We start from the raw sequence: 26,844 nt of genomic DNA on the forward strand, positions 1-26,844 counted from the left end.
TGAAAATCTGAACCAATACAAGGTCAATTTCTTATTCCTTATTATAATAATGGACAGCTTCTTTAACAAATTAATTATCCTGGATTTACATATCTGTTCCAGAATATGATCCGTTATAGTGGAGTTTGAGTACATAAAATAGATGTCCTAGCTAGCTGGTCAGTGATAAAGGATGCTAGAAATGCCCTTAGACCACAAGTTTCCATTTTTCCTGTAATGTACGTAGCTTCTTTTATAATCCTTATAAGATATTTTCAGTTACATCTTATTTATTAAATTATAAAATAAATATTTCCATAAAATGTTTTTTCTAGCTCTTATAGTACTTGTTCCTTTTGTTGGAATTTTTAAAATACATTCTACTATGGGCAATAAATACAGATTTTTCTAGAAACCAATTTGGATTTTTGACAAATAATAACTGCAGAGAATGAAAGCACCTCATGTACTTCTGACAGCTTAATCTCTGCAAAATATCTGTCTTCTTTTACTAATTAAATATATAAAGTTATGCAAATTTAATGTATTGGGAATTCCATATGTTTTTTGCACTTATATGGAAAGGAAAACATTACAGATGATGAACATGTACAAAAGAAGTATAGTTTATTGGTGTCAAACAATTAGTCATAGTATCAAAATACAAACAATATGTCAATTATTAAAATTGTTGTCCTGGCTGAATTCCTGGGGAGCAAAAGAGCAGAGGTAAGCTTTCTGCATATTTTCACAATGCTTATAAACCTAAAGTATGTGAATGTTAAGATCTAAATATTATATGCACTGTTGCAACAATTAAAAAAATAAGTTTACAAATGAGGAAAACGGGAATGAAGGGATTTTAGAAGAAGCCATAGCATTCTTAATGTAAATATTATTTAGCATGCTTCCTTCATCTAATGTCCACAAGATATGTTGGTAGAATCACTCTTCCTGACACCACAACAAATTATGTGGGTTGTAATCCCACCATCAGGAAGATCGCAAGTTTAGCACCAAGATAAAAAATGCAATTTGTTTCAAATGAACTCTTTTATGCCAATATTACCATGAACAAAATACAGGATATTTTATTCCTTTCAGATTAAATTTATATCCCTATGGTTTCCAATTTTATAAATTTTGGTTCAGTATGCCTTGATTAGTATTGTTATTTCATTTTATGTGCTACTGACATCAATCTGAGTGATGCAGAAAGGGAGTCCTCAGGTTTTGCCAGATTTTACTTTTCAATGTCTTTGGAACATCTGTTACTAATGCTTAAGACTTGCAAAGAATCCCTTTTTGGATTTATGTTGTTTAATACTTTCTGTACTTATTAGACCTTTGCTTTCTTTTAATTCTTCTTGTAGATGAGATAATGTGGCTTCAGGTTCACAGTCACATTTAGCCCTATTTTGAAAGCCAATGGTTTCCTGGTCCTATGAAAGCAAGATATGTTTAAATAGAATTAGAACATTGTCTTCTTAATCGTACAGCCCTAGCTTCTTCTGAAACTGCACATCCTAACTGAATAGTTAATTTCTTTCCCTTATATGGGGAAGAGATACTCCAACATTGCTATCTGTTCTCATTGTAGCACCTAAGTATAATATAATCACGAGAAGCAAAATAAATAAAACTTGGGATATTCAATCTCACATGGTTGTTCAAGATGCTGAAAAGGTACCACAGCCACTTCCAAAAGAGTATTATTAACAACCAGGATTTATTGATATCAGGGTGACTTTAAACAGTGTGTTGCACTCTGAAATTCCATTTAGTTGCTTGCATAGTGAGACGGCAGGCTTATTCAATTAATAAGTAAAATTGTAAGTGGTCTTTAACAACCACTCATTCAGTATCTGTTCAAACTTAAAATGATTCTGTATGACTGACAGTTATGACTAGGTTTTGTACTTATGGACATCACAGCATAAATCGTGGTTGTGATTTATGACTTTTTGACAGCTTTCCACAAGAAAAATTAAAGGGAAGCTGGCAAAAGTTGGAAGTTGCAGTCACGTGAGGATAAGGTTCTCACTTAACAACCCACACAGTCCTTGCTTAACAATGGCAACCAGGACTGGAATTGCTGGCCCTAAGTGGAGCAGTCATGTATTTTGGGACTTTCAATCCTGTCATTTAAAAATGAAGTCTCAATTAGCATTGTTAAGCAAGAATTACCTGTATTCACAATTACTTTTTAACTGAAAAAGCAAAATAACAGTGAAGAAGCTAAAATGATTTTAAGTAAGGCCAAAAGCTTTCCAGCTTTTGGAAAGCATATCCCGGCATATTATTTTGAGTCTTGCAGCAGAACACATAGCTCTAAATACATATTAAACAGATATGTGACCAACCTTAAGACTTACCATCTGCTTTACTGTAGTGTTCTCCTCAACTATTTTTCTATATTCTTCTTTGGCATCTTGCAACATCTCATTTAACTTATGAATTTTCCATTTCATTGATTTTATTAACTGCAAAACAAAGTGTTTGAAAGTATGGAGAATGATGCTATCATCAACTGCCACCTTATGGTCTTTCATCATGCTGCATGAAACTATTAAATGTTTTATAAAATCTGGATACGTTAGAAATATAACATTCTAATATGTTGGAATTGTATGCAATCCACCAGGAAAAAAAGCCAGTTGGAAACAGTTCTTTAGTTAAGAATTTTAGTTAAAACTTGCTTCAAAAGATATGTTTGACATTGAGTAGCCATGGCCACCCCTATACCATTCCCCTGAGGTCAAAGTCAAACACAACCCTGATGCGGCCCTCAATGAAATCAAGTTTGATACCCCTGATCTTGAACCAACAATTAGTTTTGTGATTAAAGCTGGACCTTCAATGAATAGCAAAATTATAATATATCAAATATGTAAAGTCTATGTGCAGTGAGCCAGTTCACTTCATCCTCACACCAAACAACACAAGAAAGGTTGCTGTCATGCACTGGGCCAAGATCCATAGTTAATTTTACACACCCTTACAGTCATTTCATGTGTTCGTGAAATACTCAATGTTCAAGGTGATTTGTCTTATCTTTCAAAATATGCAAATGTGTTTAATAATACTAAAATTACACTGAAACTGTGTTTTTAAATATTTTTAACAGAACTATGCATCAATTTAATTGTTTTTCTATTTTTTCTTTTCAATATTTTTATGTTTACATGTTATATTTTAATCCATATAGAGAATGATTATAATAATGCACATTTTAAATTCCAAATTATTATTTATAATAAACAACAAAGTTACCTCATCTCTCTCTTTACACGGCTTCTGTAAAGCACCTGAAGTTTCTTCCATCTTCTTGCATTGAGCATCTGTGAACACCAAACAAAAGGATAAGAATACTGGCCCACATTCTAAATTGTAGACAAGCTTAGGACACAGACTTCTTACCTAGATTCATCTTCAATTCTGTAGAGTCTGAACAGGGAATTTCCGAAGGCAGGCTACTTTGTTCTCCAAGTTTTAGTTTCAGCTCTAGTATTTTCATATCTCTTTCCTAAGCAATAATATTCTATAATAGTTTAGGGCTTTATACAAATCACAGAGTTTTAGAATTATTTTGAATGTTGGTTTAACATGATTCTTTTTTTGTCCTTCATCCAAATTTTATGGATTTACCGTATTTTTCGCCCTATAAGACGCACTTTTTTACTCCAAAAAAGAGGGTGAAAATCTGGGTGCGTCTTATACGCTGAATGTTTAATGTTTCCATTAACAAACCGTTCAAAGTTCTGATGCGAGAGGAGTGGAACACCTGGATGGCAGCTGGGAACCATGATCTGATGTCTACTGGGCGGATGAAGAGGCCCACTATCACACAAGTGTGTGAATGGGTTAAAAGGTCATGGGACTCTGTGAAGGAGGACATTGTTGTAAAATCCTTCAAGAAGTGTGGCATTAGTAAGGCCTTGGATGGAACAGAAGACGATGTCTTATTTGACACCAGTGAGGAAGAAAGTGATGACAATGACTGCGTGGATCTGTCCTTCCTCATTTCTGATAGCAGCGAAGAAGAGGAATTCTTGGGGTTCGAATAAAAACATTACAGCCTTATTTTTGTTACTTTCACTGTTTACTGACTTTACTGACTGTTAATGAGAGTAAAGCTAGTTCTTAATATGTTACATGGTTGACATAAAATTGTTCTTAAACTGCTGTTAACTTTATATAGTTGATATAAAATATTTTACTACAGTATTTGGTTCAGAATCTTTTTTTTCTAGCTTTTCCTCCTTTAAAATTGGGTGCGTCTTATATTCCAGAGCGTCTTATAGGGCGAAAAATACGATCAATGATAACTCAAAACCTATTTCCTTAACCAAAATGTACAAAAAGCACAAAATCAAAAGCACAAGAAACAATTTATGCTTCATGCTTGTTTCTGTTTTGACTTACCGGTATTGAATTTGTAAATAATTTTATTTCTGAAGGTTTTTTTATACTTCTGCTTGTGTAAGCAGAGATTTCATGAAGTTAAGTGGCCTTGTAAACATGACAAATGTGACTAATCAACAAACAAGTCATTCAGTATACTCTGAGATATATTTTCATGTTTTACATTTACCAGCTATACTTTGGAATAGACTTTATGGAGATAGCTATACAAAAATGCCAAAATCTACAATAGGCTAAATCCAGGCGTACCTGAACCTTTTCTTGTTCAGCTATGAATTCTTCTATTGGAACATAGCGTTCTTCAACTTGGTCCATTGCACATGTATATGCGTGCTTCTTTATGGCATCTTTATACATTACAAATTTATTCTCCAGTTTTTCTTCGTAACTTTCTTTCAAGTCTTCTAAGCGTTTACTGAATCAACAAGGTGAAACAACAAGAACACAGAGAACTTTGTAGCATTTAATTATTGCTATATTCAATCCTTGCTCAGTTACCTTGATTTCAAGTAGTAACCATTGAGAATGATCAATATAATGCTAACTAGTTTCAGATACCAGCTTTTTGGCATTTCCTTTTACATATGAGCTTGCTCATAACTTTACATATCTAGCTCAGGGTACAGATGTAAGCTTAATACAAGAGTTGCATGTTCATATTCAACTATATTCCACTTCTCATCTAATGCATTTATGAAGGAGAATATTTATAGTTCAGGGTTGAAATGAGGGGCTCTTTGTGCTCTCTGAGTTTTGTTGTTTTCTTACAGACATTTTATTACCCAAACAAGGTAATCTCGTCAGTGCCAGTTCAGTGAGCCACAAGGACCCATAATGCATCTATCTTATTCCCCCACTGGTGAATGGAAAGAATTGTCTTCATCAATCCACTTGCCTTGTCAGGCCATTTTAGCTTTGCTTGAAATACTTCATAAAGTAAAAAAAAAAAACACCTTTGAATTAAACTCAGTTCCTGATGAATTATACAAGCAATTTATGCATCACTCTTCTAGGCACAATACAGAAATTATTTGCCATTCCATCTTCTTTTTCTGAGCGTTGGTTTGTTATTTGTTATTTCTGATTTTTTAATCTACCATGAAAGCTTGGATTTTCCAGGTGGTTCCTCCATCCAACAAGATCTAAAGTTATTTAGCTTAGCAAAAGTTGGCCATCAGCTATTAGAACATTATGCCTGTCAGTGTTTTTATTTAGCTAGATATTTCTTAACACTTACTGTTATGCGTCTGATACAGGGAAATCTTAAATAACCTGAAATCACACCGCAGAAAAAATACTGGTTTGACTCATTATCAAATCCATTAACAAGGGCTGTTAGTGAATTCCTGTCTGTCTTCCTCCGTTGAAAATGTAAATGCCAAGAGCACGGATTTTTCAGCACCTTGTGATTTATTGATCATAAGAGGACAATACAGTATAACTAGACCAGTGTCAACCTTGACAATTTTAACTTGCATGAACTTCAACTCCCAGAATTCTCCAGCCATCCATGCTAGTTAGAGAATTCTGGGAGTTGATGTCCATAAATCTTAAAGTTGCCAAGGTTGACAAACACTGAGCTACAGAGTTAAGAATTTTCTCTATTACTCTGCCTGCACTGTGTCTAAGTTATTGTTAATTCGGGATCATTTTTCTCTGTCTTGTTTTCTTCCCAGGCATATGTTCTTGGACTCTCCCTAGCACAGTATCTAGCTATGTGCTCAGCATTGTTTGTCCTTGTATTGTATTTATTGTAAACAAATATCCTTTCTAATTTATAATTCTCATTTTCAGGAACTCGCTCATACACAGAATGCTTTGCTTTCCAGTATCCACTTCTGTCTTTTGTTTAATGATACTTTCACTGAATATGAGTATTTTCATAAACAGCAGTATTCCTTCTGATATAATATTTCATAAAACATAAATGGTGTGGGAAATGATTAGCCTTCTAAAGATTGGATCACCTAATTGATAGCTAGTTGAATATGTAAACAATTGCCACAAAGTTTTAATTTTAATAAAACAAAATGCAAATATATTTTAAGCTAATTCTTTCGAAGTAACTTAGAAAGCTGCTACACAAAATTAAATAAGGCAGACCAGAGGTCTATCTTTGCTGCAGTTCATATTAATAATTGGGTATCTTTTTATGCAACTGCTGATTCATTTGGCTGCCCTTAAAATGGGACAGGCAGATGACTTTTGCCAGTCCTACCAATATAACTTCCTATGGCATACCTCCAAGCTTCTTCTGTTTCCATAAGCTGCTGAAACATTGCTTTGGCCATCTCTTTGCGTATTTGGACTTCAAGGAGTAATTTGCCCTGCCTCTCTGCAATCAGTTTATCCTTTAGTATCTCTGTGGTTTTCAAGAGATCCTATAGTACCAACATGAACCGCATATGGCAACATGAAAAAAATGGAAGTGATATGTCATGCATGAAGAAATCAAACCTAATATTAGAAGTTCATTAGCCAGAAGGCTTATTCTTAGACATCTCAGGTTGTGCAGTACTACTAAAAATGCCCCAATGTACTTCATATATGAGCTCTATTGATTTTAAAATGTATTCTATTAAAAGCTTGGCCCAATTAAGTATGTCATCTTTTGCCGAAATAAATGGAAAAATTCGTACTATTGAACATATGTCTACTATAATTGTTCATGCAGAAGTCATAGGGTGATTTCTCAACTAAGAATGTATATTGCATAGAATTGTAATGCAGGAATAAAAATATACAGTGTACCAGTGACTCCTTGTGTTTTACTGTAAGGTTGCAGATATTTCAGAATGAAACTGCAGGCAAGAACATAATGCTTAAATTGCTGCCGTTCTTATTTGGGTTCTGAAATTCACTAGTGGTGATGAGCAATTGAATTTTTTTTTAAAAAAAAAATCTTTATTCTGGATATTGAATTTCAGAAAGTACACAGATGGGAGAGGAGGTCTAAATCCATCATGTGCATCCACTCCAGTCTGAATTACAAGCTTGTGTAAAAGATGCATTCTTCTTCAATTATATTTGTAGTTCTTTAGACAGGTTCCAGATAATAGAAAAAAGTTTCTTTTTAAAAAAAACTCAGGTTCTTCAAGGGAATGAGGCCTAAATCAGTGACAGCACGATTATCAATCTCCTCTGCTTTTTTCTGACTTCATTTCTACTTCCACAAAATCACTAGTAAGCCTATGACACAATCAACATGTAGTCTGAATTTACTTATCAAAGTTTCCAATCCTTAAACCATAGCTCTTATCTTGTCATAATTCTTTTTGCACATGCACAAGCCACATCTAACTGCTTTGAGTTAGAACAATTATGGGTTCCTTCATTTCACCATGCTATAATATGTTTGAGTCATCTGGTACATCAATTCAACCATTTTGGATTTACAAAGTATAGCTTATGGTTTACAATTATATGTTTTCCAACCAGCTATAATTTACACAACATTTTTTTTGTTAAACAAAACACAATTATATTTTTTTCCTGAACATTCTGTATTGTAAGGAACTGGTTTTTGACTACCTCATGGCTCAGAATAGTAATATCTATTTCCTCATCTTCAGGGGAAGAGGTAATGTCAGCATAGGTGGGAAATTGCTCAATCGATATGTCATCAAAATGCACTGTAGGTTTATCTTCTCTCCTGCTATACTTCGGAGGGAAATAATCAAAGAGTTTGTGTTGAAATGTTGGAATGACCTAAAGCACCCAAACACACACAAAACACATTATAAGATTGGTTAAAATGATAAGATCATTGTTTTAACTTAATTTTGTTTTTTGCTTACTTTCTTTGGAAAACTATCAGAGAAATTCTATTAACTTAAGGGAAAAAACTTTTAGTTCATCAAGAGCTAATTTAATGATGGAAGACTAGAGATTCTGCTGGTATAAAATAGACACCTCTAGCTATTGTTACTACCTCTTACTAGGTTTTTTTTATTAGCTTTAGTACTTTCAGCAGTAAATACCCATTCACAGAATAAATCTATGCACCCTATCATTCAAAATTAAACTTTAGCCACAAATGTATAATTTTCTATTCTGAAACAAACAACATAGAATGAAGTAACATATGCTCTCACACAAAAAGCAGTTAAGTGCATAGCGTGTAGTGCAGATTAATTTTAAGCATTAAAGGAGGAAGGAGTAAAGTCATCTTTTCAGTTCAAAGAAGATAAGCTGACAAAGAAAACAAATCAATCACTATGGCAAAAGTGGTAGCACAAGATATGTGATATGCTCACTGTATTGTGAGGGACACAGCGTCTTTCTTACTTGTTTTGCTACAGCAGAAAACTTCATTACATGAAGTGTTTCATCATATGTGGAAGCACATTGACTAATGTTGACAATCATGCAGGCTTTGCCTTTACCACAGAAGAATGGTTGGAAGAGGCGAGTCAGTTTACTCTCTCGGAAAGGAATATAACTTGGCCTTAATCTTGGAGTAAAAATTATATAAATGTTAATTTTAGAATCAGGATAATTTGCAAAATCCAAGGATATAAGAGTCCAGAGAAAAAGAGCGGATAAACAATTTTTGTACAGCAGTTAAAAAGTGTGGTCTTTGAGAAATGATACTGGCAAACGTAAGAATTTTTTGTTACTTGCTGCAGTAAACATTGTGTCATGCTATCATTACAGATTATTTTAAAAGATACCATAAATACCCTTTCATACTATTTGAAGTCATTAATGTATTAAAGCACAACAAAGAATGTTCTTTCTGAGCCAACTCAGAAAGCTCAAACTGCCCAAGGAGCTGCTGATACGGTTCTACAAAGGAATTATTGTTTCTGTCATCTGCACCTCTATAACTGTCTGGTTTGGTTCTGCAACCCAACAAGACAGACACAGACTTCAGAGGATAATTAGAACTTCCCAAAAAAAAAAAAAACAATTACTACCAACCTGCCTTCCATTGAGGACCTATATATTGCATGAGTCCAAAAGAGGGCTATGAAAATATTTAAGACCCCTCACATTCTGGACATAAACTGTTTCAACTCCTACCCTCAAAACGACGCTATAGGGCACTGCACACCAGACCAACTAGACACAAGAACTGTTTTTTTACGAACATCATCACTCTGCTAAACAAATAATTCCCTCAACACTGTTAAACAATTTGCTAAGTCTGCACTACTATTAATCTTCTCCTCGTTCCTATCACCCATCTCCTCCCATTTATGACTATATGGCTGTAACTTTGCTGCTTGTATCCTTACGATTTATATTGTTTCCTAGTATGATTTGATTGCTTATATGTACCCTATGACTATCAGTAAGTGTTGTACCTTATGATTCTTGACAAATGTATCTTTTCTTTTATGTACACTGAGAGCATATGCACCAAGACAAATTCCTTGTGTGTCCGATCACACTTGGTCAATAAAGAATTCTATTCTATTCTAAACAGTTTTAAATTGAAGTTGTACCAAGCTTTATCTATGTTACTTACTTTGAGTTTTGATTTTGTTTCAGAGCTGCAATGCATTTCCCAAGAATAAGAAGAGAATTATTAATATTGCCAGCTTCTTTCAGTCTGTCTCCAAAGGTTTGGGCTTTATGGCATCTTTCTGAACCAGCCAAGTCACAGAGGGAAAGTCTGTACAAATCAACACATCCATCTGATTTTTTTTTTATCTTACACTAGTTGAAGTAAATGAAAGCAACTGTTTTCATTAAGAGAACTGTAATTATGAAAATGAGCTCACTCTCAACTACTATACTACAATTCTGTAACAAACAAATATATGGACATAGTGATTAATGGCCTTATTGCTACTTATCTGGACTACTGCAATGCAATTTATATGAAATTGCCTTCGAAGACTATCCAGAAACTGCACTGGAGTTAAAATGCAGCAGTCTGGTCATCGGTAGGTGCCTGCTACTATCAGCATCTAAAAGCTGTACTGAGAGTCTTGCATTGGCTGCCAGTAAGCTCTTTAGCTAGAATCAAAAGTGATAATTTTAATCTATTAAGGCTTTGTAACATTTATGTTTAAATACCAGCAAGAAGGCCTGGTCCAGCGAGATGCAAACTGTCAGATACGTTTTTCCTGAGAAAAATTACTGGTATCATCACATTTTGATGAGGTGAGGGTGGCTGAGGCCAGGATTTCTTTTTTCTATTATGGCCCTATACTTTGAACCTATCTTTGTTTGAAAGTAAGGCCAATTCTTTCTTTGATTGCTTTGCAGAATTTACTTAAAATAAAGCTCTTCTGATGGGAGGTTTGGTACTAATGGGATATTCTCAACTATTTCTACTGCATGTATGCTTTTTTGGTTGTATATTTTTAAATATTGTAAATTGTTCACCATGGATGTTTTAATTATGCATCTTGCATGGTTTTACTGTTGTTAGCTGCAGTAAGTCTTGGAAGTTTGACATCATACCAAGACATTCAATCAATTAATCTGCGTTACTGTACTCTATCATTAGTGAAGTGGCACTTACTCAGAGATTCCAAGAATACGTGGTACATCTTCATCACTCAAACTGAGGAGTCGAATAGAAAATATACTATGACTAGGGGAAAAAACCCAGATATGTTATGTTCTACTCTTTGTTGAACATTTTAATATTTCACTGTGGCATATGAATAGCATAACTATTATCATCATTGAGTAAACTAGTAAACTGTTCTAATAAACTAGTGGCTTGTCCTAGTAGACAGTCACTTAAATATGAGCCAGCAATTTGCTGCAGCTGCCAAAAAAGTCAACACAGTCCTAGGCTGCATTAAGAGAGAGATATAGTTGTGATCATGTGAACTGCTGAAAGCACTTTGTTTCTTTTCTTTTCTTTTGCAGTTCTATTGTGTAAGCTGTAGTCAGTCTTGTGTAAATACTTTCTTCATTTCTTTTCTATCATACCATTTATTATACTTTGCATGCTATGTCATTAGCTCAAGAAGGAAGAATAAAATTAAATTAAAGGAAGCAAACCTTCGACTGGATTGCTGGTTCATCTTTGTGCTTGCCAAGCTTCTATTCTTATTTCCTATTTTAAGTATTTTACAAGCCTCTTCTGAATTTGATACATTGACCCATTTTAAATCTGGGAAAGAATACAACATTAGCATACATTAAAAATGAAACTATACTTCTGTTTATTCACTGTACAGATATAACAACTTGTTGCTTCTTTGCAGTGCATTCCTGTATATGACTATTCAGAAAGTATTCCTGCTGAGTTCAAACTAACCCTGCTTTTGAACATGATGGTTAAGAAAATGGACACACATTTCTTTCTTGTGCCCAAAAAAACAATTCTCGGGGCCTTAAACAGAATAAAATATGACACAAGATGAATAAAAGAGAATAAAGTGATAACCTAAGATAGGGTTTCGACTTCTCACGAAGTCTTGACTCAAGACCTGTATAAAAGGCACCTTTTATTGCCCAGAATTGTCTCACTGTTTTTGAGCTGAAATTTCACCCTAATTTTTGTGACATAGACTTATATTTATAAAATAATATTTGAAGTCTGGCTTGAGTTACATATACCTAACAAGAAGCCTACATTTTCAATAACGCTGATGTTAAGATTAAAAAATATTACCTTGCTTTATAGGTTATAGAACAACCAATTTACTATGCACTCCTGTCCAAGTTGTAACTTGGAAACCAACAGAAGTTAATACAGGTATCATCTTCTATTATGAAAAAGGGTTTTCATTAAATAAGAGACTTAAACTAAGTTACTTGCTTTTGAAAAAATAACAAATTTTATATGAAACTGAGCATTTGTTTACTGCAATAATCATTTTATGAATTGCCTAAGAGGAGAAATAGATTCCATTTGTTATTGCAAAAATTGCTTATGCATTTAGTGCTGGACAATGTCCCAAGAACCAACAACAAGGCTACCAAAATAATCATTGAATCTTAGTTCCAGTAATTGTCTACCTAAATGAGTAAGAACAAAGTGGCAGTGTTACCTTTAATGTAAAAGTTTCCTCCTTGATCCTCACAGATTCTTAAAACTTTGCGCTTCTGATTTTTCAAGACTGGTAGTAAGTCCAGCAAGTCATAAATATATTCATTATAAATTTCAAAGAAGGAAACCCAAAGTGATGCCAAGGTTTTCTGACCCATGGTATAAGCTTCTGATTTTACACATTCAGGCTTGTAATCTGTTTACAAAAATGACATTTTATTCATATTTATAGATACATTATTATCCTTGTTAAATGCTAGTATTAAAGTCATTATTTCATGCCTAATGATGCTTCAGAATCTTGGCTTTGAAGAACTGGTGGAAGAGAGACAGCTTTGTTTTGACATATTTCATATTATTACACAAAATTTTTACATGTTATATCGCTTTGTCTCCTGGACATTTCACTTTTTCACATTATCCTAACAAGATGTGTGTGTGTGTGAGAGAGAGAGGGGGGGGGAGGGAGGGAGGGAGGGAGAAAGAAAGAAAGAATAAATATTCATTATTTACTTTACCTAACTGGTCCAAAGGAAGGTTTGGTGAGTTACAGCTGCATGACATTGAATCTGAAGGTTTCCAAATATTTTCAGTCTCCTTAAAAATATTATATAGATTAATTATATTTTATTCTTAATTTGAATTTGTTTTTAATTTTTTTTAAATGCCGCACACTTTTCATCATTTTTTTAAAAAAATAGCTATTATAGCTTCTAATATAGCTTCTGAATCTAGCATTAAAATGCATATTTCCCAAAACTTCACATATATGTTTTTCCTAAAACACTAAAGAATGTCAAGATTTCCCAGAGATTAACATATTAACATGTTTTGCCATTCTCTTGCCTTATGTATGTGTGCACATATTTTTAATGCTGTGTATTATTAATGTATTTTTATTCTATTATTCATATAATCTGTATATAGTTTTGTAAGCAATCCTGCAATATATGGCTATTTTAAGACAAGCAATTCTCCTGTGATAAAAGTTTGAGACCCAATTACGGTATATACTTGGAGCTGGATGTCTTAACATATTTCAGCAGCTTCTGGAAAGCATTTCAACTAATTTAAAAATAAAATACAGGTAATCCTTGAGTTATGACCACATGAGCCCCATTTTACAACTTTTCTTGCCACAGTTGTTAAGTAAATCATTGCACTTGTTAAGTTAGTAACATGGTTGTGAAGTGAATCTGGATTCCCTATTGACTTTGTATATCACAAGGTCTCAAAAGATAATCACATGACCCCAGGACTCTGCAACCGTCATAAATAGGAACCCTTCGCCAAGCATCCAAATTTTGATCATGTGACCATGGGGATGCTGCAATAGTCGTAAGTGTGAAAAACGGTCAAAAGTCACTTTTTTCAGTGCCATTGTACCTTTGAACGGTCACTAAATGAACTGTTGTAAGTCGAGGACTACTTGTATAATGAAATACTTGAGCTGCATATTAGAGCACCAAAATGAGAATTAAAAACATTATTTCACGCATCCTCCTTAAAGCAAAAATAGGTGAAGATATGAATAGTTTCAGTCTAGCTTTAGGAATTGTTTCAGCTATTGTTTTATCTATTTTTTTAGATTTTTATATTTAATTCTTCCCAGTAATTAACCTCGGTGTATCCTCGGTGAAAGAATGAACTATGATATCAATAACAGCAGAAATCAACTTCCAGTTTAAAGAGTACATGGATTTGCTCAACTCTTCTACGGTTTTTGTTCTGTATAGAAAACACCACTCACTAAATTTTTTAATTGCTTGTGGACTCAATTCCAGACTCAAATTCTAGCAAAAAAAAAAAAAGACAACCGGCCCCTATCCTAGAAAAAAGAAATGGTGGGTTCATTTGGCTTAAAGGACTTACATCATTTCTTTATTCTTCTTGCTAATAATCCTTGTTCATCATAAACACTGTATAGAATATGGAATTTCCAGGGATGTCTAGCTATTACTGAAAATGCAATTCCAATATATCAACTTTACATCTTCTTTTCTATTGACAACCATGAACAATAGAAGAAATAGCAAAAAATGAAATTCTTCTTTGTTCCTTTGTGACTGAACTGCTTGATCCTAAGTTGAAGAATAATAGAATAACAGAGTTGGAAGGAACCTTGGAGGTCTTCTAGTTCAACCGCCTGCTTAGTCAGGAAACCCTACCCCACTTCAGACACACTTCAGACAAATGGTTATCCAATCTCTTCTTAAAAACATCCAGTGTTGGAGCATTCACAACTCCTGGAGGCAAGCTGTTCCACTGATTAATTGTTCTAACTGTCAGGAAATTTCTCCTCAGTTCTAAGTTGCTTCTCTCCTTTATTAGCTTCAACCCACTGCTTCTTGTCCTGCGCTCAGGTGCTTTGGAGAATCGTTTGACTCCCTCTTCTTTGTGGCAAACCCTGAGATATTGGAACATTGCTATCATGTCTCCCCTAGTCCTTCTTTTCATCAGGCTATACATACCCAATTCCAGCAACCATTCTTTTTATGTTTTATCCTTGAATCCCCTAATCATCTTTGTTGCTCTTCTCTGCACTCTTTCTAGAGTCTCAACGTCTTTTTAACACCGTGGCGACCAAAATTGGATTCAGTATTCCAAGTGTGGCCTTACCAAGGCATTATATTCTTGGTCTTTCTCCTTCACCCTGCTTTCTACAGGAAGAGCATGATAGTTTCTTTTTGCTTTAGGACAGAAAGCTCAAAAATGTGGATAATTTCTTTAATTAGCTTTGTTATTTTGCTCTTAAAGTCTTTCTCTAGGTACATTTAATTGACTTGGTTTTACTCTGACACATACACATAGCTAAATAAGAAACACAATGAATTACATAGAAAATTCTAGTTAGGATTATGTGGATTTTTTCCTATGAAGCCTTATATGACTTTGAACACATGATAATACCAATCATATTGGCTCACTTACCTCTTTCAAAGAAAAAAGAAGTGCAGCTTTAATGGATTCTTCTTGCTTAACCTGCATGTCATTTAGCCTCTTGGTAAGATTACTGAAGCAAGGTTTTAAATTCATCTTTAAATACTGTCTTCCTTTTATATGATTAAAGATCATATCAAGGGAACGAGGAAGAATGCCACCATCTTTTGGACAACCTAAGGGTATAATTAATTTTGTTTCCTTTTGTAGGAAGTTAAAACTCTCTCCTAGAAAAATGAAATATCTTGGGAAACATTGAAAAGGCAGAATATTATATTTCCCTAGATCAGAAATGGACAAACTTGTTTTTAGGCAGGTAGCAGACTCACTCTTAATAGCTCCCACCTTTGTCAATGGGCCTTTTAAAAAGCCTGGGTCAGTCCATTTTACATAACAAAGATCTCCCTCTTCAGCTCCAGGGTGATGGCATTAAGGTATGATAGTATTAGCCCTTTACGCATCTTACCACAAGGCACCTGGGAAGAAGTAATGCTTAACCAAACTTGGACTCAAGACAGCCTAGAGAGATGGCCCCCTGGGAGTCTAACAACTAATCAGAATACAAGATCAAGATCAAAGACCAGAGAGAGCATAAAACCAGGAACTTTCAGCATCTCGCTCTTTTTTCTTCTTCACCCAACATCTTAAAGCATGTGATCCCCTTTTCTGTTCAGGAGCTCAAGCCATGTGATCCTGTCTACCGTTAAACCATCTTTCCAAGCAGCCTCCATGTTTCCAGTGTCTTTTTCCCCACTTGGAACTGAATCCAAGACATTTTTTTTCCAACACTTTCTTGCTGTAAAATTAGAAGATGTTCTGAATTTTGAACCTCAGATTATACCTTGGACAGTGAAACTTTTGCCTGCATTAGTAACACCATAAGTAAAAACAAGGCCATTTCTTCCGTCAAGGTAAGAGTTTACAATGTCTTTCATTGTGCCTTCAAAAAATTCATTTTGCGTTGTATCTGGTCCAAAAACCTACACAGATAATAGAAGTTATTTTTAGAGACAAATTAAACAAGATGATAAGAGCTTCACAAACAATCTTTACAACCTTTTTTTTACTTTTACTTTTTTAGGAATCTTCAGATTATTCCAAAAACACTTCTATTAGATTTTTTTTCACCCTTTTTCATCAAGTTTTCCATTTTTGAAATCACAAGAAAAAGCTGGCTTCAGAACGTAATTTATCTAACATAACTATGGTATATGGATATTAAATATAAATTTCTCTTGTTAATATTGACTATGTGATGGGGAAAAAATGTAATGGGAAAAAAATTCTGTCTAGATTATTGAACTCATGAAGCAGCAAAGTGCCTGTTGGATTTTCAATTCAAAACAGCACTTATGGAAAATAAATTATTTTAGCTTTAAAAAGGTTAACCCTAAAATTCAAGTATTTATGATCTAAATTGGCCTCTCCAGGAACTGCAGTTAGAAATGATATGTTTATATAGCTTTTATGTGATATTAGATTGGACCAGAGGGTGTAGCAGTCAGTCTGATTTTGAAAGCTTTGATTCCATTGAAATCAAAAGATGCAGTGTAAGCTTAAGATAATATTGTTACTTACTTGTTTACTATTGCAGTGTAATCTTAAGATAATATTGTTGCTTACTTGTTTACTAGTATTGAAAACTAATTTGTGTTTAATTATATACTGTATAAAATTGTATATTTTTATATTTAAGATGGCATTTTCTTACAAATTACTAAGCAAAAAAAATATTTTGACACTAATTTACCTGTTTTCTAAAACTCTGAAATTTGGGGCATTGAAGGAAAGAGGGACAACTTACCTTTGTGAAGGTGAATTGATGTGCAGATTGTCCAATCTTCTTGTCATTATTCTTTATTTGCGCCAATTCTTTTGGAGCCTGAAGTGTTATTGTTTCTTGATTTTCAATAATTAAGCAGTCCTTATTACAAAAATAATAATAATAATTTTATTTATTAATAAATTTTATTATTATTATTAAAAAGCTTTTTAATATACTTTACAAATTAAATGATATGACACAATATCCAAGATATGCAGTATATGCAAACCATTTGTATTATCCATTTAGTGTTCATAACAACTTGATGGAGCCCAGAGTTGTAGAAATAGAAGAAGATATTCTGATATTCTACAGCAGTTCTTTTTCAAACGTCGACAACTCTAACTATGTTGATTGGGAAATTCTGGGAGTTGATTCCATACATCTTAACATTGCTAAGGTTGTTAAAATGTTCCATATCAGGAGAAGCTATTGTCTGATACAAATTCAGGTAGGAGAACCAACATATTTAGATTTTAGGATCTAAATATTATGCTCTATTGTGCATTTTAAACTTACACGGTTGTTTACTTTATTTGTATGTTTATTTTATTATTTATTATTATTATTTATTCACATTTCTAAACCGCCCCCTCTCCCAAAAAGGGACTCGGGGCGGTGTACAGTCCACAATAAATCACAGATAAAATACAAATATAAATAGGGCTATAAATATATGTATGTATGTGGAGGAGGTTAAAATTAAGAGTCCTGTACAGAGGAATAAATATGAGGCTAAAAGCCCTAAAAACAATTAAAACTAAAACATTACCCTTAAAATAACCAGATGAGAATATACTACCAGGAGTTACAATACAATACAATACAATAGTAGAGTTGGAAGGGACCTTGGAGGTCTTCTAGTCCAACCCCCTGCCTAGGCAGGAAACCCTATACCGTTTCAGACAAATAGCTATCCAACATCTTCTTAAAGACTTCCAGTGTTGGGGCATTCACAACTTCTGGAGGCAAGCTGTTCCACTGATTAATTGTTCTCACTGTCAGGAAATTTCTCCTCAGTTCTAAGTTGCTTCTCTCCTTGATTAGTTTCCACCCATTGCTTCTTGTTCTACCCTCAGGTGCTTTGGAGAATAGTTTGACTCCCTCTTCTTTGTGGCAACCTCTGAGATATTGGAATAATGCTATCATGTCTCCCCTAGTCCTTCTTTCTCTTAAGCTAAACATACCCAGTTCCTGCAACCGTTCTTCATATGTTTTAGTCTCCAGTCCCCTAATCATCTTTGTTGCTCTTCTCTGCACTCTTTCTAGAGTCTCCACATCTTTTTTACATCGTGGCGACCAGAACTGAATGCAGTATTCCAAGTGTGGCCTTACCAAGGCATTATAAAGTGGTTCATAGATGTAACATTTATAATCATGCCAGGCCAGCTAGTCGGAACAGGTGAGTCTTCAATTTTTGACGGAAGGAGCGGAAGTCTGAGGTGGTTCTAATGTCGGGGGGGAGGTCATTCCAGAGGGTTGGGCCCATCACAGAGAAGGCTCTACTCCTCGGCGCTGCCCGCTGGCATTGCCTAGTGGACGGCACTTGGAGAAGGCCCTCTCTGTGAGAGCGGATTGGCCGCAGGGATGTATGTGGGAGGATGCGATCCCGCAAGTAACTAGGTCCTGAGCCATGGAGTGCTTTAAAGATAGTAATCAGGACCTTGAAACGCACCCGAAAAACCACAGGTAGCCAGTGCAGCTCGCGCAGGAGCGGTGTTACGTGGGAGTATCTAGACCTTCCCATGATAACCCGCGCGGCAGCGTTCTGGACTAGCTGCAGTCTCCGGGCGCGTCCCAAGGGAAGCCCCATGTAGAGAGCATTACAGTAATCTAGGCGAGACGTCACCAGCGCATGAGTGACTGTGCGTAGGGCATCCCTGTCCAGTAGGGGGCGCAATTGGCGCACCAGGCGAACCTGGTGGAACGCCCCCCTTGCCACGGCTGCCACATGGTCATCCATTGACAGCCGGGCATCTAGGAGGACGCCCAAATTGTGCGCCCGTTCCACAGGGGGCAGTAGCTCGTCCCCTATGGCCAGCGATGGAGTCAGCTGGCTGAACCGAGGTGCCGGAAGCCACAGCCACTCAGTCTTGGAGGGGTTGAGTTTGAGTCTGTTGTCCCCCATCCAGACCCCGACGGCTTCCAGACACCGGGACATCACTGCGACAGCCTCGTTGGGGTGGTTTGGGGTTGAAATGTACAGCTGCGTATCATCAGCGTACAGATGATATTCAACCCCAAAACCACGGATGATCTCGCCCAGCGGCTTCACGTATGCATTGAACAGAAGGGGCGAGAGAACCGACCCCTGCGGCACCCCACAAGAGAGTGGCCTCGGGGTCGATCTCTGCCCCCCTGTCAACACATATTGCATCCGGCTGGAGAGGTAAGAGTCGAACCACCATAACACGGTGCCTCCGACTCCCATCCCCTCCAGCCGGCGCAGAAGGATACCATGGTCGATGGTATCAAAAGCCGCTGAGAGATCTAATAGGACCAGGATAGAGGAACAACCTCTATCTCTGGCCCTCCAGAGATCATCAACCAACGCGACCAAGGCTGTCTCAGTGCTGTGCCCGGGTCGGAAGCCGGACTGGCGTGGGTCTAGATAATCGGATTCATCGAGGTGACGCGGAAACTGCTGCGCCACCACATTCTCAACAACCTTCGCCAAAAAAGGGAGGTTGGAGACTGGACGATAATTAGCTAGCTCCATTTGGTCAAGTGAAGGTCTCTTGAGTAAGGGCCTCACCACCGCCTCTTTCAAGACGGTAGGTAAGGATCCCTCACCCAACGAGGCGTTCATCAGGCCCAGAAGCCAGCCTCGTGTCACCTCCCAGGATGCCAGTACCAGCCAGGAGGGACACGGGTCCAATGAACATGTGGTGGGTCGCAGCCTTCCACGCAACCTGTCTAAATCCTCGGGGGCAACAGAGTCAAACTCCTCCCAGAGTGGACTCACAAGACTCACTGTTGACGGCCCGTCCAGACCACTGGAGGGGGCCCATCCGCTCCGGATCTGAGCGACTTTGTTCTGCAGATATTCTCCAAACTCCTCTGCTCTACCCTGTAAGGGTGCCCCCCGCGTCTCTTGCACCAAGAGGGAGCGGGTGACCCTAAACAGGGCAGCAGGGCGGTTATCCGCAGACGCAATAAGAGCGGCACAATGTCTACATTTGGCCGCTCTCAATGCCACGAGGTAAGTCCGTAAATAGGCTCTTACCTGTGTTCAGTCAGACTCGGAGCGTGAGGACCTCCACCTGCTCTCTAGACGTCTCCTCTGGCGCTTCATCACCCTCAGCTCCTCGGTATACCAGGGAGCCCGGGTGGGTCGCTGCCGTAGGAGAGGTCGCAAAGGCGCAACCCGGTCCAAGGCCCCAGCCGTCGCCCTATTCCAGGCGGCCACTAGGTCCTCCGACCGAGCGTGGGTCAGGGCTACAGGTAGCGGCCCAAGCTCCGACTGGAACCTAACTGGTTCCATCAGATGCTTGGGGCGGTACCAGCTTGGACAAACTGGTTCCGCCTCCTCGCGGTGGGGGGTAGCGCCAGGGAAGTCTAGCCGGAGACAGGAGTGGTCTGACCATGACAGGGGAGTAATGTCTAAGTCCCCTATTCCCAGATCACTCGTCCACTGCTCAGATACAAAAACAAGGTCCAGTGTGTGGCTACCTTCATGTGAGGGGCCCTGAATTAGTTGGGTCAGGCCCATGGCTGTCATGGAAGCCATGAACTCCCAAGCCACCTCGGATGCTGCTCCCGTCGACGGCAGGTTGAAATCCCCCATAACCAAAAGTTTGGGGATCTCCACCGCCGTCTCCGAGATCAGCTCGAGGAGCTCGGGCAGGGCTGCTGACGTATAGCGAGGAGCCAAGTATACAATCAGCAGACCCCACTGCCTCCCTGGGCCCCATTTCACACCAAGTGACTCACACCCGGGTATCTGAGAAACAGTGAACTCCCTCGGCTCTAGACCATCCCGTATAACCACCGCCACCCCTCCACCCTTACCCAGGGCCCGGGGCTGATGAAATGCATGGAAACCTGGTGGGCACATTTCCACGAGGGGCAAACCACCCTCGTGACCCAACCAGGTCTCTGTTATTCCTGCAAGGTCCAGCTCCCCCTCAGAGATCAACTCATTAATGAGGGGGGCCTTGTTGGTCACGGACCTTGCATTGCAAAGCATCAGCCGCAGGCCCTGTCTCTGTAGATCCCGACCACCTAGGTTGCGGGGGTTGGTACAAACGACCGGGCGTAGCCAGCAGCCACGGTCTCCCAACCAACCTTGTGATCTTCTCTTGTCCTCGCATCCCCCCTCCCCGCGACCATTGTAATAAAACAACCCTCTACTGGAATAGTTTGTTCCCTCTCCCCCCCCACTCCGCTCACTTCCCTCCTGGACTCACCTGTTCGTGTGGCACTGGCTTCCCTCCTGGCCTGGTTATCCCCCCCCCTTCCCAGAACCCCCTAAAAACAGTATAAAACATTTTGCTAAAAAGCCCCTCAGCTTCCTCTTCTTCCACCTCTCGGGGTTCACGAACCCGTCATCAAGGCTGGCCCTTGAGAGAGCCAAGGGCCATACCTGCGAGAGAGGTGCCTCCCGCAGGCGAAGCAGGTCTGTCCTCGAGTAAATTGGTAGGTTGTTGACCATCCCGATAGGATAGGGGTGCAGATGATATAAAAGTTAATAGTTAAAAACCAGTGGGCTAGAGTCTCAATGGAGGGCGGAGGGTTTTTCAATGTCCAGGTGGTACTTAGAACTTGGAGAGAAAGGGGGGGGGAGAGCAAGCCATGATTGAATATCCCAGATGGTGGGGGGAAAGGCAAGGTGGTAAATGGAAAATGGAGGCACAGGATAGGTGATAGTTCCATTCATCTGTTTCATGGTGTATGTGGCCCCCCCGATGGATGGGGGGGCATTCTTGGCCCAGCTGCTAGGCTCCCAATGTTAGTCCACTCGAGCCAGCAGGGGCCCGGGAGGGGGGGAAATGGGAGTAGCCAGAAGCAAGTAGCCAGGAATGACAAGATGACAAAATATCCCAAGGGGTCCCTGGCTGCAACTTCCTCCATTCAACCATCGTCACAGTCATCTCCCCTTGTCTCTTCCAGCAGCCTCCGGCTGTCTCCCAGTCCTTCTCACCTATCAGATGTTTCCTGTTTCTCTCCCTCGGGTCCTTTGATGTTTCAGGGATCTCTCCGGTGCCTCCAATGCCTCCAATGCCTCCGGGGCCTCTCACCCCCTTCTTCTCCCCCTTCTTGTCACTCTCCTTCAGCTTTTCCGGCTCTTTTCCGGCTCTTTTAGGGTTTTTCGGTGTTTCTCTTCTATTCTTGGTGTTTCTCAGCGTTTCTCGACGGTGCAGCCATTGCTTTTTCCTGCCGGTGGCCGTTTGCAGCCGTTTGCAGCCCTCCAGTCCTCTCCTCCCTCCGGTCTTCACCGACCACCCTGGAGGGCTAAAACAAGCCCGAAACATGCCTGGGTGGTCAGGCTATCGAACTCTCGCCCCCCTCAGATGATACGGGGGCCGGCAGCAACCCTTAACCGGGCAGGAGCTCCATGGTGTTCTTGGAGCTCAGGAGACGCCTGCCATCATCATTGGAAGCTCCTCCTCCTCCCATTTTAAAAATGCATTAGTTATCCTCTAGCTAAAACATCTCATACTGCTGTTCCTAATAAGCATAACCTAATCTACAATCAATATAAAAAATATCAAACTCTTATGCAGAAATCAAACTATTTAAAAGTATAATGGGAGAAAAAAAATCAAAAGTAAAATACTTTTAAATGCATAAAATGAAAATGTATACCAAAAATATTTCCTAACTGAAGAGCTCTTGCTAAAACAAATGGTTGCTATCCCTGTATAGACTAAAACAGTAATTGGGAGAAGGAACTCTATTGCTATTGTAGCATGATGTCACATGGCCACATTGGCTTCCAACAAGTGTCAGTTCTAGTTTCTGTCATTTAAAAAAAATTGCACAATTGTTAGGCTGATGTCACATGATTGCCATTTGCAGCCAATTGCTGTTTTGCCCACTGACTTTTTCTGTCTGAAGCCAGCAGTAAAGCTTACTAATGGCAATTGTATATTTGTGATGCCCTAATTGCCTGAATTGAGATCATATGACCGTAAAGACACTGTAACGGCTGCAACAGGACCAGTCATAAATCTCATTCAGTGTCGTAGTAGCTTCAAATAAACACTGAACAAGTGGTCGTTAAATGAGGACCCTCTGTAGCCATAATAACAGGCCTACAGCAATGATTTCAGAAGTTAACTAGAAATACACTGAAAGAGACACATGTCCATTAATAACAAAACCATTATTAAGGCAATCATAAGCAAATCAATAGCACATTCTCGTGTGGGTGATACTTAGACAATGATGATGAAAAACAATCTAAGAGCTTGTTAAGAAACAAAAATAGTGAAAACAACATTTTTAGATTACTTGTTCTGAATGTTCAAAATGATGTATAACAAACCTGGTTTTCATTATTTTCAAGCTCTGCCTTTGAGAAGGGCCGAACTCTCAAGTAAACTTTCAGGGGCTGATATAGTTCCTTAAAGAAGAAATTAATTAATATATAATGTCTATTTTATCCTGTAGAATTAGTAGTCTTGAATATATTACCATTTACTTTCTAACTTGCTTCAATTTTACTTTTGTGCCTAAAAATTTACTTCTTTCAAACATTACTTTTTCATAAAACCAGCTCTGTGCATCAGAGGTGGGTTGCTGCCAGTTCAGCCCGGATCGGGCAAACCGGTCATAATGGTGGCGGGAGGTTCTGCCCACTTGCCTGGATGATTCTGCGCATACGTGGGAGCATGCCCGAACTGGTAGTAAAAAAATGAGTAACCCCCCCACTGCTGTGCATGCTCATGACTTAACTATGGGGATGGGGTGAAAAATATTTCTGGTTTTAAGGGAGCACCCTTACTGTGTAAGGGTTCAAGCATCACAATATGCCATAACGAGATTAGATTTATAAACTACTGTTGTAGTGTGTAAACCAGAGTCTATGACATAGCCTATGCTGTGAATGCAACCACTTGTAGTTGATACAACAAATTATAAATCAGTAAACCATTTCTTCACACCACCCATAAATCATGCCACATAGTTTCAGTTGGTAATATTAGCAGTTTTATTATTTAGGTCCATTAATCTGGTAGCATAGTACATTGCTGCTCATCTTAACTTTATTTCGTTTCTCTTGTATTGTGTTTTCAATCACTGTGAGAAGCAACCATGTAACAAAAACAACTCAGTGATAACCACTTGGTTCTTTTCTGATATAATTTAAGATTCCTCCGTGGGACAGAAGCTTTCTCCAATGTTTTTCATGGGATAGACTTGAGGGTTAAAGAATTTAGCATTCAGATACAGTAAATTACATCAAACCACATAAATCTAGACAAGTATCCTTAGTGGTTAAACAGAAAATCATCTACCTTCACTTCTTGTTGTTCTTCAGAACTAGATGCTTCAGACAATTCTTCACGAGATACTGCTTCTACCATGCCACACCCCATGAAAGCAGTTCCATAATTTTCTTGGCAATTCATTCTTCACTATATGACAGCAGGAAAAAAAACCTAGCTTGTACATTTTTAACCAAAAAACCTCTCATTAGGGTTATGAACCAAGTATTACTTATTAGACAACTATTTATAACCTAAACTTTAATTACCATAAAGATCCATTGATTTCAATTCAAATATGCTTAATCATTCACCAAACTGACGAAGCTAAAATTCTCCACAAATGCTAAATTAAGAGTATTTGCAGACACTGCAAGGGGGTGCAGCTAGTTGACTTTGCCTGGGTTAGAAACAAACTAGGATTGAGCCTAAATTTGCAGAATAGAGTAAGAAATTGATAAAATTTCTTGCAGAATGGCAGATCACTTATGTATTGTTCACAACACACCCAAAATGCTTGGAAATTTTCAGCAGTTATGCTCAACTTGAGAGCTTTTTATTTTTTGTTCAGCTAGTTGATTTTGGAGATGCTTGGAGAGAAGATCACTGGGAAACATCAGGACTATGAACTAGCAGGAAATCTAAGTAACATAAAAATATGTATACATAAATAAAGGCAACAACTAAGCACATCCATGATGTTGTAAAAATCAAATACTGTAGCTGTATCCATGAAATATCTAGAATTTAAGCTTCTTTTAATTAAAGAGAAATTGTACTTTGAATAACATAACAGTTATGTTAGTCTGGTACTGTTTTGTGAAAATACAAAACATGTAAGGCTATTACTAAACCACAAATAAACCACTAGTAAACCTTTCTCCACAAGTAAAATTCCAAAGGATAGTCAATAAGAGCTTCTGCACCTAACCAACCCATACAGTAGCTGTTTTTTATGACACAAATAGATTCAAATTCTAAATATGTTAAGAGAACATGGTTCAGAAAGTGTACTCCTTAATTATAATTTTTCACTTGGATACATATTTTATGTATTTTCCTCATTTCAGGCTTAACCTTTATATAAGATTATTTTAGGTCTTTCACACATATTACACTGTAAATTACTTTGTTTGATAATAAGTTAATATGTTACATAAAATTATCCATTGTAGGCTATTTAACAAACCAGGCTTTAAACAAATAATAGCTTAGCAAAGTATATCATACAGGCAAATTAGGAACAACCCTTTTCAGGATAAACTTCATTAATCTCTAAATAAGCATTAATAAGACTGTTTTTTCTCTCTACACATATTAGATATATATTTAAACTTCTGTTTTTATACTGAACTATATTTTACCTTCTTTTATTTCTCTGGAAGTTACATAGAAGCATCCCCTTTCTATTTAAAGATATATTTTTTTCTCCAAGTTTCCCAGCAAAAGTTATTGTGTAACTCAAGTTTTATAGAAGTGCCTGCTGACCAATTAGAAGTCAGCAAGTAAATTTATGCTTATATGCTCTCCCCATATCCTACTGATACTTCTGGGAGATGCAGCTGTGTAATCTCCTCACTTGACTGTAAGCTTAATTGAGCAGACCTTTGTCTAAACAAGTTGTTATCGGGTTGTTAATATTGTATATACTGCATATAAGCATTTATACTTACAAGTTATCAGCAAAGAGGTGTAGTTTATTTGTCCATAGATGTTTACTGAAAATATATGTTTTTTATTGTAGTAGTAGTTTCAGTGAACCTTCGGAACAGGTAAACTTCGGAAAGAACAAAGGAATCATTAAAGTGGTTCTGGTTAATATGAGCAGGTGCATATATTTAACATTTTTAGAGAAGTGTTTCTCAACCTTAGAAACTTCAAGATGTGTGGACTGGCTGTGGAATTCTGGGAGTTGAATTCTATACATCTTTAATTGGTAAGATTGAGAAACACTGGTTTAGAGTATGGGAGGAAAGTAGTCTTGCAAATTTCTTAATTGCCTGCCATAAGTAATTTACAACAGTATTACAAAATACCTATTTATCAGAAGACAACCTGGCTCAGCTGCCCTCACAAGAGAAAAGGGGAAGAAAGAATTTAATAGCTTAGTAGTTGTGCTGGGAGATGTAACAATTCATTTACAGAATTTGGTGTTCTTATATTTAATTTTCATGTTGACCATCTCACCTATATCACCATATAAGTGACTCTTTAGGACTATAGTGTGGTTGGGTTGCTGCTAGCATTACTGCTGGTTCAGTGCATGCACAATTTCGTCT

At 37.7% G+C, this 26,844-nt stretch overlaps 1 protein-coding gene across 6 annotated transcripts; it reads right to left on the minus strand.

Annotated features, from left to right (window-relative positions):
* Positions 1-158: 158 nt before the first annotated feature.
* On the minus strand, positions 159-26,392 carry LOC309391549 (kinesin-like protein KIF20A). Of its 6 annotated transcripts, none has more exons than XM_081952129.1 (19): positions 25,930-26,099; positions 24,596-24,715; positions 23,623-23,700; positions 17,112-17,231; positions 16,149-16,287; positions 15,299-15,483; positions 12,886-12,964; positions 12,369-12,563; positions 11,374-11,485; positions 10,883-10,954; positions 9,878-10,024; positions 8,692-8,857; positions 7,936-8,112; positions 6,646-6,785; positions 4,654-4,819; positions 3,400-3,505; positions 3,253-3,320; positions 2,355-2,462; positions 159-687 (listed from the first exon to the last, which is right to left on the minus strand). In XM_081952129.1, the coding sequence occupies exons 2-19, from the start codon at positions 24,707-24,709 to the stop codon at positions 655-657; spliced, it is 2,205 nt and encodes a 734-aa protein (XP_081808255.1). In that variant the 5' UTR covers positions 24,710-24,715; positions 25,930-26,099; the 3' UTR covers positions 159-654. The 6 variants fall into 6 exon arrangements, with proteins under 6 accessions (XP_081808255.1, XP_081808252.1, XP_081808254.1 ...); XM_081952126.1 differs by lacking the exon at positions 25,930-26,099 and adding an exon at positions 26,239-26,392 and having other exon boundaries at positions 590-1,421; XM_081952128.1 differs by having other exon boundaries at positions 590-1,421; positions 7,936-8,064; positions 25,930-26,102.
* Positions 26,393-26,844: the final 452 nt, after the last annotated feature.

The sequence above is a fragment of the Natrix helvetica genome, assembly GCF_964273705.1.
Source record: "Natrix helvetica genome assembly, chromosome: 4".
Taxonomy (NCBI): Eukaryota; Metazoa; Chordata; class Lepidosauria; order Squamata; family Natricidae; genus Natrix; species Natrix helvetica.

Coding starts and splice junctions, on each gene's coding strand:
- LOC309391549 (XM_081952126.1), bottom strand. CDS start 24,709: ATGAATTGCCAAGAAAATTATGGAACTGCTTTCATGGGGTGTGGCATG. Junction 10,025..10,882: donor CGTATTCTTGGAATCTCTGA/GTAAGTGCCACT, acceptor TGATTTGTACAG/ACTTTCCCTCTGTGACTTGG. Junction 1,422..2,354: donor ACACTACAGTAAAGCAGATG/GTAAGTCTTAAG, acceptor TTGCTTTCATAG/GACCAGGAAACCATTGGCTT.